At 34.1% G+C, this 15,096-nt stretch overlaps 1 protein-coding gene across 1 annotated transcript; it reads right to left on the reverse strand.

Annotated features, from left to right (window-relative positions):
• Nucleotides 1-4,204: 4,204 nt before the first annotated feature.
• On the reverse strand, nucleotides 4,205-9,488 carry LOC110771794 (very-long-chain aldehyde decarbonylase CER1-like). Its single transcript, XM_088247826.1, has 10 exons — nucleotides 9,379-9,488; nucleotides 8,923-9,146; nucleotides 8,481-8,713; nucleotides 8,166-8,385; nucleotides 7,364-7,739; nucleotides 7,131-7,238; nucleotides 5,212-5,412; nucleotides 4,944-5,039; nucleotides 4,654-4,827; nucleotides 4,205-4,550 (listed from the first exon to the last, which is right to left on the reverse strand). Exons 1-10 carry the CDS (start codon nucleotides 9,436-9,438, stop codon nucleotides 4,371-4,373), a joined length of 1,872 nt encoding a protein of 623 aa, XP_088103952.1. The 5' UTR covers nucleotides 9,439-9,488; the 3' UTR covers nucleotides 4,205-4,370.
• Nucleotides 9,489-15,096: the final 5,608 nt, after the last annotated feature.

The following is a 15,096-nucleotide window of genomic DNA, read 5'->3' on the forward strand; positions in this document are numbered from 1 at the left end:
CATCATTTTAATTAAGTGTATATTTAGGTCCTTATGAACTTGTATTTGCTTTCTTGTAACGATACCACATCCATCTTATATTTTACTTTAAGCTTGTATTGCAATTTATATCCGGTATTAGTTTAAAGTTGTTATTTCTTCCAAGTTTTATTCCATAGCAAGTGAAATGTTAAAGTCCTCTTAATTGAGGCATAGAAAAGAACCTATCCAAGCCAGATTCCCCACTTGGAGTACAATGGCTTTGATTAGAGGTTGAGATCAGGGAGCGCAACACAGTCATCACATCACTTAACTATTCATTATCTCTTACTACTAGGAGAGTAAATTACTAGTAGTGACACGCCTAACACACATAGAAAGAAAAAGGCCAGCATTGAGCACATTCTAAAGGCCCAATCTAGCATTTCTTGACCAACAAGCATCACAGCTAAAATACAGCATGCATGAAACTTGGCATCGCAATGTTCACCAAAAGCCCACAAACACTTTTGGCACATACATAGAGCAACACATGTGTGTCAAACAATACTAACAAAATAAGCACAAGAGACAGAGTACAAAATTTCAAGTTATGTTTTGAAAACATAGTGTATTTAACAGAGGAAAATCAGAGTGTCATGGATCATCGATTTTGACTGAATGTGGATAATTCTTATTGGGTGACATGGGAGCATGTGAGACCATTGACCCTTGCATGTGCATAGCATACCCTAATGTCATATTAGAATATGAGTACCCAACTCAAAACCAATTGACAAAAGATAATGAGGCCTAAAATCTCTTAAACACTAAGTCCCAAATAATTTGTGTTTTCTATTATTTATTTCACTTTGGATATCCTTGTGAACATATGGTTTCTTAAAACTTGAGCTAAAGCCCTAATCCTAAAGCCTATGCGCTTAAACTCCGCTGAACAATACGAACTATAAACCTAACTCAAAATATTAAGTTCCAAAATCATACATTTTCCATATAAATTTATTTCCCACAAAAATCAAGTCTACGAACATGTCTGAGTGGAATTTACATAAAGCAACAGTTTCCTTCATCAAAGCATGAAGCTATAGTATTGACAACCGTAGAAGTTGGTATATATGTTCCTATTCCTTCAATCAATAACCAAGTCTACTCTTTATATACCTTTTTTTTTTAGTGGTTGGTGGAGATATCTAACAACTTTTAGATCTAAACTCAATATTACTTGCATCCTTAAATACTTTATATGAAGATCAGCCAACAACCACTCCCCTCCATTGGAACAAAGCAAGAAAAAGAGAGTAGAGAATCTGTTCATTCAATTTTGGTGAAGTAAAAACCATAGGTGACAGAAATTAATGGGGTTGATGGGCAAAATAGCAAGCTCCATAACCACCACAACAGGCAGCTGGAAAAATACCATTGTCACCGCTGCAATCGTCTTCGCCATCCGTCTTTATGCGAAGGTTTTCAGGCACAGCACAATGCTCAATATTTACCATCCAAATCCTCGCAACAAGGACATGTCCAGTGCTGCTTTCGTCCCATACTGTGTGGTGTGCCTCCAAGAAGTGATGAAGGGCCAAAGGTGCCGAAAGCTGCCCATATGCAACCATTGCTTCCATGTTCATTGCATTGATACATGGTTCCAATCGCATTCTACCTGCCCTTTATGCAGAACTAATCAGGCCTCGTTTGTTCATATGCACCAACTTCGTCTCCTCCGGATCCATCTTTTGTTCTCTTTCATTTTTAGAATTTTTTCTAGGGAAAATGTGTAATCCTCTGCAACTCTCTGAGATTACCATTGGTATAGATGATCAATAAATTCAAGAGGTTAAATAATTTTTTTTTTCCCATGTTTATTATTTCAGATTCTAATTTAAAGGATTGAATTTTATAGTATGATCGATCTCATATTTCATCAGGGACAGATATTTTTGGGCGAAATCATCAGGGACATATAAGATAAGCTAGCTTCCAAGGTTAGGGAGGGATGGGCCTTGGGTACTGGGGGTATAAGCTTAAGGGTTGGTGAACCAAAGATTTTACTTCTTGTGTTTTTGGTGGGCTCAATCATATGGCGTTTCAATTTTCCCATTTTGATAAATGTATTTGAGACTATAAGCAAATTAAGGGGGTCTGTGGTATCCTATTTAGGGCTGGAATTTTAGACCAATTAACCGATAAACCAACCAAACTGGACCGATCTTTCACTTTATTTTTTATTTTTTTTCTTCCAACCGTCACTTCTTCTTCTCCTCTTCTATTCCTTGACGACGTCGCCACACATCTGCCTTTTATTCTCCGAGCAGTTTCTTCTTCTTCTTCTTCTCCTCTTATCTTCCTCACCGCCACACATTTGCCTCTTGATCTCTCTCTCCATGTCTGCCCCAGAGATTTTCGATGTTTTCACAAAACCCGTTTCATCCAAAAATTGATGATTTCATAAATAAAAAACTTATGCAAATGACAAAATTAATCTCAATGAATGTATGTGCAAGCTAATCTCAAAAGCTAACTTTTTCATTTGAATCAATTTTTTTTTATATATTAAATATCAATCTTTGACTAAAAAAAATTCTATTATAGCTTTCTCAAAATACTATTTTATAAAATTGTTTGCAAAAACGTGATGAGTCGATCATTTAATATATAGAATGTGGTCACACTGTGTGGTCTTGTTCGTCAAGTCGCTAGCTACCTAGCTAATAGCATGGTACATATAATAAATCTTTGTAACGTGTACTATATAAAAGTAACATGCACAACACAGAATGTGAAAGAAGATTCTTTTGTCAGCTGACAATACTTACTGATCTATAAAGTCAATACAATTTGATCACAAAATCGCAGGTTGTTAGGTTTTAATTTATTGAAACATTAAGAGTGAAGAAGGCAAAATTCGTAGCATGCATATTACCTTATGTGCATAACTTTTTGCAAGAAGCAAGCCACTTTCCATGCCACTTAATGATTTGGTGAGCTTCAAATACTCATCCTGGTGTAATGTAGCTACCTTCAAAGACAGGTGATTAAAGGCAAGAGAGTCAGCATGATGATGACATGGTACGAAAGTCCTACACAAATTTTTTCTATTCTTACATGCGAGCTATAGAGTATGACAAACATAAAGTTCGATACATATATATTTACCTGGATACCCTTTTGGCACAAAGCAAAAGCAACGGCATAAGCAACCTTTGTGAGGTTGCCTCTAAGAAGAACTTGGGTGATCCCTTTTGGAATGGTGTTTAGGGTTATGATCACAAAATCGCAGGATGTTAGGTTTTATTAGGTTGGCTCACAGATGCATCATTCGGTAGAGGCACTGGATAAAGCTCAGTGTCACGTACATGTGTTTATCAGGATAAAAGTGCAGGCTGTACAACAATCACACAATCAGACCATTGCTGTGTGGATGCTCTTATGTCCTTAGAGACTGCACTTGTTACTGTGTGTACAAGAAGATATTTAACATGATCCTATTGTCTGCTGAGCACGACAATACTTACTGATCCATAAAGTCAATTCAATTTCATCCCAAAATCGCATGTTTTGTTAGGTTGGCTCACAGATGCATCATTTAGTAGACACTGGATGTAGCTGGGGTTTCGACAGCTCAGTGTCAGTGTACGTGTGTTTATCAATATTAAAGTGCAGGCTGTACCAGAATCACACACTCGACAACACATGGATGCTGGGTTAATATTTGTTTTGAAATTATTCATGATGATTTTAAGTCAGATCGATGCATGACACTTTGATTTTCCACTGTTAATTTCGATAATGTGTTCACATATACACTCTGTTTTCTAAACTTAACTTGAATATTGTACTTTGGATCTTGTGGTTGTTTGCTAGTATTGTTTGACGCAGATGTGTTGCTCCCTTATTGAATAAAGTTCTTCCATGAAACCACACTCATGATTTAAAGAAGATATGTCGGCTTAAAGTTTTGAATTAGAATCACCATCAAACTTTGGATAAGTATTTTTGAAACGCATTATCTCTCCACCTAACAACTCAAATATGTATATATTTTTTTTTTTGGAAACGTTGCATAAATATTACATGAACGTTTGTATGTGCGCCATTACCATATAAACTTTATTGCAATGCACGATCTATATTTAACTCCGTTAAAATTTCTATAAAGGTTATGCAAATTTCCGACACCGGCTAATATTTCCCTTGTCTTGGGGTTTTTCTGTTGGACGAATATTACTTCAATAATAAATAGTGATATCTATAATAGAGTAACTGATAAACAACACATGATGTTAAAAGCCAAAAGCCATAATAATAGTCACATAATTAAAAACCCAACAGAAATAAGGGATTACTTATAATAAAGGTGAGGGTGCATGTAATTAACAATTTGATGAAGCCAACTAATTTTTGGTGTGACTGGTAGAGATCATGAGAGGCTGAAAGCCATGTTGGAGAGTTGCTTGCCAAACTTTGTCAATATTGGACATCTTGTAGCCACACTCATGCTCCTTCCAGCCTTCCAAGGCATGCACTATGCCTGCTATGCGCCATGCACTCATCACCCTTCTTGGCAACCAATTCTGTTAATAACATAATTAACAATGCAAATTAATTAATTATATATATATATCAATCTTAGTTTACTAATTAATAACAAGAAAGATAAAATAATTGCTTAATTACCTCACAAGTATGAACATTCTCAAGAGATGTGGGTGTCTTCATTGCTGGAGTGTAGTAGTAGAAGCAGTCTTTACGCAGTTTTTTTGGTGGGAATTGGGAGAAAGGAACAAATAATGTTCCTTTTGGTGCTCTCAATTGTTCTTCTTCACTCAATCCATCTCCCACTAACCAAATCTGCAAAGTGGATAAACTATTTTAAAATCATAATCAAGTATCCAAAATAGGAACACAAAATTAATGTATTGAAACATTAAGAGTGAAGAAGGCAAAATTCGTAGCATGCATATTACCTTATGTGCATAACTTTTTGCAAGAAGCAAGCCACCTTCCATGCCAATTAATGATTTGGTGAGCTTCAAATACTCATCGTGGTGTAATGTAGCTACCTTCAAAGATAAGTGATTAAAGACAAGAGAGTCAGCATGATGATGACATGGTACAACATTCCTACACAAATTTTTTCTATTCTTACATGCAAGCTATAGAGTCATGACAAACGTAAAGTTCGATACATATATATATATATATATATATATATATATATATATATATATTTACCTGGATACCCTTCTGGCACAAAGCAAAAGCAACGGCATAAGCAACCTTTGTGAGGTTGCCTCTAAGAAGAACTTGGGTGGTCCCTTTTGGAATGGTGTTTAGGGTTATGGCCACAGCCAAGCTACTTCCATCCACAACCCTGATTTTGAGATGAGGATACCTATGAACATACAGACCACCATATCTATTCAGCTCCTCACCCTGCATAAACAAACGTACTTTAGCATGTATTCTAAATCGATGGATTTCTAATATAATATTATTCATACTATATATAGTAAATTGAGCTTATACTCATAAAATTCATTTTAAATCACCTAGAACCCTTCTCTTTACTTTTCAATTTAAAATACCCAATTTTTTCAAATAATACCTGATGATTAGGATCCAACTAAGCAAGTTACCTAATATAACTTAAAAGATGATTTATTGTATTTTTCATATTCCAAAACTACCCATATTTATAAGTTAATGTGTTATGGGGTGGTGTAACTAATGACACACGTTAAATTTGAAAAGATCTCCAAATGGTTGTAATGGATATATGAAATAATTTAGAAACTTATTTGAAATTAAATGTTAAATTCAACATTAAAGTATTAGTAATCTATAGGTGATTAATGTTTTGGTTTGTTTAATAAAAAAAATTATGTTGTTTTCCTTTTATGAATTATACGACTAATAATCTATTTTATATAGTTGTATGAATAATAGTGTACATTCTAATTATGTTGAAAAATAATTTGATAATCTATTTATTGTTTGGTTTTGAAAAACTTTTTTTTTTAAATGAACCTATTTTTTCTCTAAATAATGTACCTATTTTTTTCTCTAAATAATGTATCTATTTTTTTCTCTAAATAATTTACCTTTTTTCGCTCTAAATAATGTACCTTTTTTTTCTCTAAATAAAGCGCCTATTACTTGTTTTATGAAAAATAATTTGATCATCTTTTTATTGTTTGTTTTATGTAAACATTTTTTTTTAAAATGAACCTTTTTTTTTCTCTAATAATGTATACCTAGTAAAACAATTTATCTAGTATAATGAACTTTTTTTCTTCTTCTAAATAATGTACCTACTTTTAATTTATAAAAAATGTGCATAAATTTCAATTATACAACGTACATATTTTCTATAAATTATTTTGTACCTATTTTTAATTTATGAAAAAAGTACTTAAATTTCAATTACAAAGTAATTGACCTACTTTTTAAAAAAAAAATTGGTAAATAATATACCTATATATTTATATTTATATTTTTCATATGTACATTATTGGATATGTAATTCACATTTTTTTTTTTTGGTTTGCAATTTTAAGGGGAGATATGTTAGAGGGAATGGCAACCAAAAGAAATAAGGTGATTGATATGCTATTAATAGGGAGTTTTAATTACAATTAGGGCAGTTAATGAAATATGCTTGGAATAAATTATAAATAAAATATGAAGTCTGATGGAAACGATGTAAAAATATAGGAATACTATGACCTCTTATATCCTACTGGTCATTTAAGTTTGAAATTGGGTTTTACACATAGATTTATAGAATGATGAATATATGTCTAGGAAATAGAAATTGTAGGGACGTATATTGGACAATATAGTAAATTAAGCTTAGGCCCATAAAATTCATTTTTAATCATCATAATTAAAAATGTTGCAGGTTTTTTTTTTTCTAGTCAATTTGTTCAGGCAATATATGGTTGAGAACCATAAATAAATTTACAGTACCCACTACATACATACATGCATGGATGCATGCATACATACATACATGCATGTATGCATGCATACATACATACATACATATATACATATACCATAGACCGTTAATAACTTGGTTAACTTAAAAGTGAATTTGAGCTCAAATAATTTACCTTGAAAGTAAAAGGGAATAGAAACAACAGACTTGCCTGATTTAAGAGACCCAGACATAAAACTTTAACACCCTTTCCCTCTGCTTGAATTATGGCTTCCTCAATCAGACTGTTGATTGCTTCATTTTGCCATTGCAAGTAGTACTGCATTAAGGTATAAATTAAATAATTCTTTTTCTTTACCTAATATGATTTATTAAAGTGCAAGTTTGAAATCTCTATATTTTTTTTTAACACAAGTGATAGTCTAAAGAAGAAATTGGTCTCACTTGCAAATTGTACTTTGGTATAACCCAAGTTTGTACTCTGAGATTATCAAAACGCTGCCGCTCAACCACAAATGTACGGCCATAGATCCAAGTTAGAATCATACACCACAATGTTACAGGCCACATCAACCATAGGTACCATTTTGATGTGTGGGGCAGGGAGGCCAAAGAAGCAAATCCTAGCGGTAGATGATAGATGGACTCAGGTGTTGTTAGATGGGTTAGATGAAGGACATCTGGCGTTTCTTCCTCTCTCTTGAGTGCAGTTTCGTAGAGAGCATCTGAAGATTTGTCCATGGTTTCATATATGTAGTCGTAGATTGGCATAAAAAGTGAGTAATTGGTTCTGAATTGTGTGTGATGCAAGGAGTGGTATCTGCACACAATTAAGTTACTACATCAATTATAAACAAATTCAAAAGTAATTTTGTTGAATTAATATGTCATTTTCCAACCCCGAATATATTACAAAGCATATGCTATGACTATACAATTTTTGCAATTAAATTAGCTCCCCGATTGAACATTTATTTCATCTTTCCACCTAACAGCTTAAGGTTTCGGGTTGATACTTCAATTTTATATCACAACCACCAAACCTAGCTCACCTTGGACCCACTTAAGAAGCTCACTTTGAAATAGACAACCTTAGTCCTTCTCCCCTAATAGGTTAAGGATTTAAGTTTTTTGTTTGTTTGTTTGAAGGTTTTGAATTAGATATACTTAGGAGTACACTAATTTTCGTATTTCAGTATTATACAATAATTGAGAGAGAGAAAGAGAGATCGAGCTTGAGACTTACGACGGTGTATACATAAAATACTTAAGAGGAGGAAATAGAGAAAAGAGCCAGTTTGGAATGAGCTCGAAATTGCAGTGCCCCATGTTGTTCATGAAGTCAATGTAAGTAACATAACCAGCAAAGGATGCCATAGAAATAGTTCTCGTCAATATAGTGGCCAGAATTGGTATAAAGAAGAGCGCAGAATATACCATGTGCTCCGCAAATGGATGAATCACAGCTGCAACAAATTAAACATTTATTAAATGATGAATCTAAATAAGTAACATTCGTAATTAAACGTTGAAATAATTTTATTTATTATTTGGTTCTTACAAGTAATTGGCTGAGTAACGATTGAGGAATGGTGATGAGAATGGTAGCGAGAGTAGAGGTAATGATGGTGAAGTGCTCTGTGAAACCAATAATACAGGAACTCCACTGGACCAGCATGAAGCACAATGCTTAGAAGAACTCCATGTGGCCTCCAAAGTGGCAGCTTTTGAGCCCCAGGCAGGTGCCTGCTGCCTGTGTAGAATAGAAGTGCATTGAACAATATCTGGTCATCCCTGCACTCCAAACCGAAACAAATTAAATAAATAAGTATTTGTTTAGCCACCTAATTTTCTCTTTTATACCAGCGATATTAGGGATAGGGGGAATCAAACATAAGAACTCGAATGTAGGGGTAAATACTCTTAACCATTTGACTGATTGTTTAGTCATCTTATGAGTTATATATTATACATGTTTTTTATGTTTATTAATTTATACTGACCAATTGTTTTCTCTGTCGACCTGTTCGAATTCGAGACCCCTGTCAAGGATTCGGCCATTGCCTTTGGCAGTTCGATATCGAGACAGAGAGATCCAAATCTGGTTGTGGATGATCCTCCACAACACCACTCCAAGCATGAGGAAGTATGAAACGTCTCTTTCTTTTGCATCGTTAGCCACAAACAACCAGGTGCTGTGGATGATCCATGGAGCCAAGATCACGTACTGCATGCATATATATCCCGGGCCCATATAAAAGTTAGAACACCAAAATATGCTCAAATATATATATATATATATATATATATATATATATATATATATATATATATGATGAAGCTGGACAGAAAACAATGGAAGTATGTAGTGAGGTATGGCTTGTATACGTAGCTTGCAGTTCGACATGTCATATAATATACAGGCATGAACAAGAGAGAGAGAGAGAGAGAGAGAGAACCTTGAGGCTTCCAAGAGGTTTCCATGGCCACTCAGTAAGAATTCCAGGTACAGAAGCCATGTTCTTCTTTGTTTCTATGTAGTCTAGCTTTGAAGGAGTATATGATATATATAATAGATATATACTTCAAGGTAGGTACTGTGGAGTCCATATAAGCAATTTCTTCTTCTTTTTTTTTCTTTTAATGGGAAGATGGCTGGTTGTTTGTTATAAATTTTGATAAAGAAAGTGATGAATTATACAATATCAGAGTGACCGTGTCCACCTACTTTTTTATACAACTGTAATGATAAATTTACTTTTTTTTTAGAACGACTCAGGGAAAGAACTTACTCTAAAAAATTTCCAAAAACAACTCCTCAAAGTGGTCCTAAGTTTAATTTTCCCTTTCTCAATGTCGCTTATATAAAAATTTAAAAAAAAATTAAAAGAATCATCAAAGCCAACGGAATCTACATATTTTAGTGAAAAAGAGTCTTGACTTACAGATTGATGATCTTAGGTTCAAACCCCCATGACACCTTGGTAGTAGTGTGTGTGTGTAAGAAACTCATCCTCCCTCTTGTAGTTCAGATTGTCGCTAGTATTAAAAGGAACTTCACCAAAAACAAATATTACCTCCAAATAAAAAATAATCATACATTACTCACACACCTCTCTACACCCGTCGCCTACAAATTAAATCCTTACATTCAAAATTAAACCCCTAAAACCCCTAAATTTTCAACTTTAACCCCTAAAACTGATGCCAACCTCTTTTTTGTTCTTAATTAAAGCCCACAAGCAATCTTTATTGTTGAGGAGAAGTGGAAAGAAAAAGAGCACCAAGCATACGCCAAAAATATCCAACAATCTAGAAAGGGTAATACTAGCAGGGAACTTTACCAAGGCCCCCAAAAAAGTGCAAATATGCATGCCTAATAAATTGGATCTAGGTTTTCGAACATGTGCACCGGTGCCTAACTAATAAATATAGGCCCGACGAATCAGCATGTGTGGTTTAGCTGATAAGAAATTTTTGGGCGTTCCCGGCTTGTGTACCGGCCGCATGACCATTAATGTGAGCAAATAATTGGTTGCATGAAGTGAGGTTTGTGAAGAACCTCCTTTGTTTGCTTGTTTAATTTTTTCTACATAAGCAAATAATAACAATAATTATTCTTATAGTTAATAAATAATAATTAATTAGAAGAGATTCATGAAATAATAAGAATTGCATTTCTCAAAATTGGGCTTTAATATGGTGAATTATCACTTAGTTGTAGAGATTCTCCACATGCTCATTTGCATCCCGTCATTTCTTTGCTTCTTTTGTCCTCCGCTTCAATATGTATTGAGATGGTATCTTAGTAACCTCTTTTACATTCAATATCCTTAGAGCATGACGACAAAACAAACCCATGGATTCAAACATCTTGAAACTACATAAGACATTGAAATTTAAAGAGTTGAATTGGACAACATGCACTCTTTTGCGACCCTCCTCATTAAGCTCAAAGGTTTGGAGTGTTCCATCACTTCTAGTTTGACGCATTCTTACCGCTAAACTATCAATAACCTTAGTCTCAAATAATTTAAAATTTTTTCTCGTGTAGGCATTAGCAGCATGTAGAAGTTCACTTTTTTTGGCATCTTTGGAAGGTAATCCCTTATTACATTGAAAAGTTTCTTTCAAGTCTAGTGATCGCATACCATTTGCTCGTTTATCATAATGATACACAAATTCAGGTTGCCACATTGTTTTAGCACACATATGATGAAAAACATTATTCATACTCTTATTTCTTTGGGAAACTTTGATCCTGACAGGGAAAGTATATAGGCTAAACACTGGACACCACTTTTCATGAAGCTGATATAGGGTCTTAAGCCATGTGTTATCTAAGAATGTCTCAAACAACCACCGAAATGTAAGAATTTTTTCATCCAACAAAAAAGCACAACCAAGCAACACATTATGCCAATGATATTTAACCCCTACAAAAGGAATGCAAATCATGTTGTACCCGTTGGTTCGATATGTAGTATCAAATACCATCATGTCCCCAAAGCACTCATAATTTGGACCTTCCATCCCTCAAAAAAAAAGTTTGTCACTTGATTTTCTTGATCTACTTGCACTGTGTAAAAGAACATTGGATCTTCAACTTGCTTGTGCTTGAAAAGATTGATCAAGCTTTGAGCGTCCCATGCTCCAAGTAGATTTGTTTTTCCTTACTCACACAATTGTAGCAATATGTCTTGGTAAATCCAACATTTTAAGATCCACCTACTATTTCTGCTAAATACTGATCAGTATGTATTTGAAGTTCTTATACCCGCACTCTGTATAGTTTTAATCACACCCTTATGAGCTTTTGAAATTTTATGATTTGATCGTAAAAATTGTCTTTCTAATGTTGGTAAATCCAACATTGCCCGTATAAATTTATTTTCCCACAAAAATCTATGAACATGTCTGAGTAGAATTTACATAAAGCAAGCAACAATTTCCTTCATCAAATGATGAAGCTAGTGCTATAGTAGAAGTTGGGTTTTTTTAAAAAATTATTTATTTATTTTTTAATGCGATAGAAGTTGGTATATATGTTCCTATTGCTTCAATCAAAGAACGAAGTCTTTTTTATATATTTTTTAATGGTTGATGGAGATATATCTAACAATGTGTAGATCTAAACTCAATTGCTTGCACCCTTAAATATTTTATATGAAGATCAACCAAAAACCACTCCCCTCCATTGGAACAAAGCAAGAAAAAGAGAGGAGATCTGTTCATTCAAGTTTGGTGAAGTAAAAACCGTAGGTGGCAGAAATTAATGGGGTTGATGGGCAAAATAGCAAGCTCCATAAACACCACAACAGGAATCTGGAAAAATTCCATTGTCACCGCAATGCTCAATATTTACCATCCAAATCATTGCAACAAGGACATGTCCAATGTTGCTTTTGTCCATACTGTGTGGTGTGCCTACAAGAAGTGATGGAGGGCCAAAGGTGCCGAAAGCGGCCCATATGCAACCATTGCTTCCATGTTCATTGCATTGATACATGGTTCCAGTCAAATTCTACCTGCCCTTTAGAGCACTTCCAGCAACTAGCCCCTTGCCATGGCAAGGAGGGGATAGGGCAGCTACTATTCACATGAATAGTGGCTGCCCTTGCAAAAAGCAATGTTGGTTTCCAGCAGTTGCCATGGCAAAGGGTAAAAAAAATTGAACTCCGCATGCTGAGGTCATGGCTGACCTACCCTTGGGCCAGCCAGTCTTCGTGGTCCCCACCTCTTGCTCGGGCCAGCCTTAGCTGCTGGAATCCATTTTTTGGCCCTAACCCCCCCAACCCGAGTCCAGCCTTAGCTGCCTTGCTCTTATGCAGAACTAATCAGGTCTCTTTTGTTCATAAGCACCATCTTTTGTCGTCTTTCATTTTTGGAATTTTTTCTAGGGAAAAGGTATCCTCTCAACTCTGAGACTTCCATTGCGATGATCATAAATTCAGGGGCAGCCCTAGCATAGTGCAGGGCCACCGACATTTGAGGCCCCCGAATTTTTTTAACTTTATATTATATATATTAATATTATAAAAATTGTATATATACTCCAGCATGTAGCACAGTGAAACAAAAGTGTATTTGGTGGAGCTTGTTTCTAGTGCATATTTAGGGCCGGTTCTAAGATTTTGAGGGCCCTGTGCGAAACTTAAACTAAGATCCTCACATAATCTAACACAAACTTACACCATGATATACAACAATATTTTTCAAAGTAAAAAAATCATCATCAAGTAGCATGCAAATCATAAATCAATACAAATTTTGACATTAATTTGAGAAACTTAAATACCTTTTTTTTTTTTGTCGGAACTTAAATACCATTATGTTCGGCATAAAGACTGTTTTTCTTTCAGTGTTCGTTAACTATATGAAGACTTGTGTATAGTATAAATATATATATATATATATATATATATATATATATATATGAAGTATATGAATCAATCATCACCCTCGGATATATATATAAACTATCAAATATATATTATGTAATCAATCAGCACCATGAAACAAGTTATAGATTGAAATTTAGAGTGAGAGAAGGCGTATACTGCTACTAGGTCAAAATAAAACTATTGATACACACATGCTTCCATTTTCTCTTGCTGTTGTTGTGTTGTTACCAAAAAACAAAAATTACAAAGTAAAGGTCAAAATAAAACTATTGATATACATGTGTTTTACCTTTATTTTAATCTTTTACTGTTGCTGCTGTTGTTGTTACAATAAACCGAAAAAAAAAGAAAAACATGTTATATAACTAAGGGGAAATTGTAGAGAGAATTGGAAAGTAGAGGAAGACAATAGAAATTGTTCAATCAACTTGTATTTCTCATCTTGATAAGACCTCTTATTTATAGGCTTACAATGGTAAGAAGACATTAACAACGCATAAGTTACAAGCCCATAATTATGATATTTAGTATATAGGTTACATAGAATTAGAAAGGGTGAATGCTAAGTGGTATGGTGGTCATCCACCAACTCATGCATTTACAACACTCCCCCTTGGATGTCCACCATACAATTGACATAGTTGCCTCATTAAAAACCTTGCTAGGAAAACCCGGTGGGACAAAACCTAAGCAAAGGGAAAAAGAGTGCAACATTCTTCTGGATCATTGATATGGTGTTGGACGTGCTTATGCTGCCTCGTTAAAACCTTGATAGGAAAAACCCAGTGGGACAAAAACCTAGTCCAAGAGAAAAGAGTACAGCGCACATATGTCCTATATGTAGAAAATTGTTGAATCCTCCCCTTGATGAATTACTCCCCCTGATGAGGACAAACTTGAATTATTTGAAGATACAACACAAATGATATTGATATCTCATTTTCCTCTGACAAAGCAAGCTTTGGTAATGCTTTGTATAAAAACTTCTTCAATATCATCACTGGAGGATGTAGGTGTCATTCCTTTGAATCCTTGTTGAGGTTAGAATAATACCAAAAATATCTAGACTATTTTCACAAATCCTTTCACATTAACGATTCTTAAAATAACATCATATTCAATAATATCATAATAATATAAGCAAACTCATACGTTACTGTTACGAGGACAAGAGTATAAAATTGCATGATGTAATAAGCTATTCAAATAAATTTTTGTATACTATGCTAGCATGTCATAGGCTCTTCAAGAGACCTAAATATTCTGATAACTTCTTTAAAAATCTGAATACGTTGCAACGATCTTGAACTTGATCTTGAACTCATAATTCAATCAAAGTACTCACTGAGGCAATTAGATCACTTTCATTTCATGAAAATTGAGTATAGACATTGAGCTTCAGGCTCCTTAACTTCTTAGAGATTTTCTTTCAATAATTTATATAATGTATGACATTTTTCATATCTCAGAATTTATTCCTATGTATTCTTCAAAAGATCGCTTCTGGCGATATGCTTAACTTCATAATCTTTTCAGATTTTTCATCTCAAATTCCTTTATCAAATCAGGAGAAGCCTTTGTAAACTCTTCAAGAGTTCTAACAAAATTCTTCATATATATACTGCAATGATGGTAAACTCATTTCCAAATTATTTATATATCCTTTTTGTAATAGATATTCATTGAGACGATTATACCATATTCTTCCACAATACTCCACACAATGATCATTACAAGCCGTCATATTTTAAATCATTTGCTTCAGGCATTCTG

Source organism: Prunus avium, chromosome 2 (genome assembly GCF_965620075.1).
Source record: "Prunus avium chromosome 2, drPruAviu1.hap1.1, whole genome shotgun sequence".
In the NCBI taxonomy this organism is placed as follows: Eukaryota; Viridiplantae; Streptophyta; class Magnoliopsida; order Rosales; family Rosaceae; genus Prunus; species Prunus avium.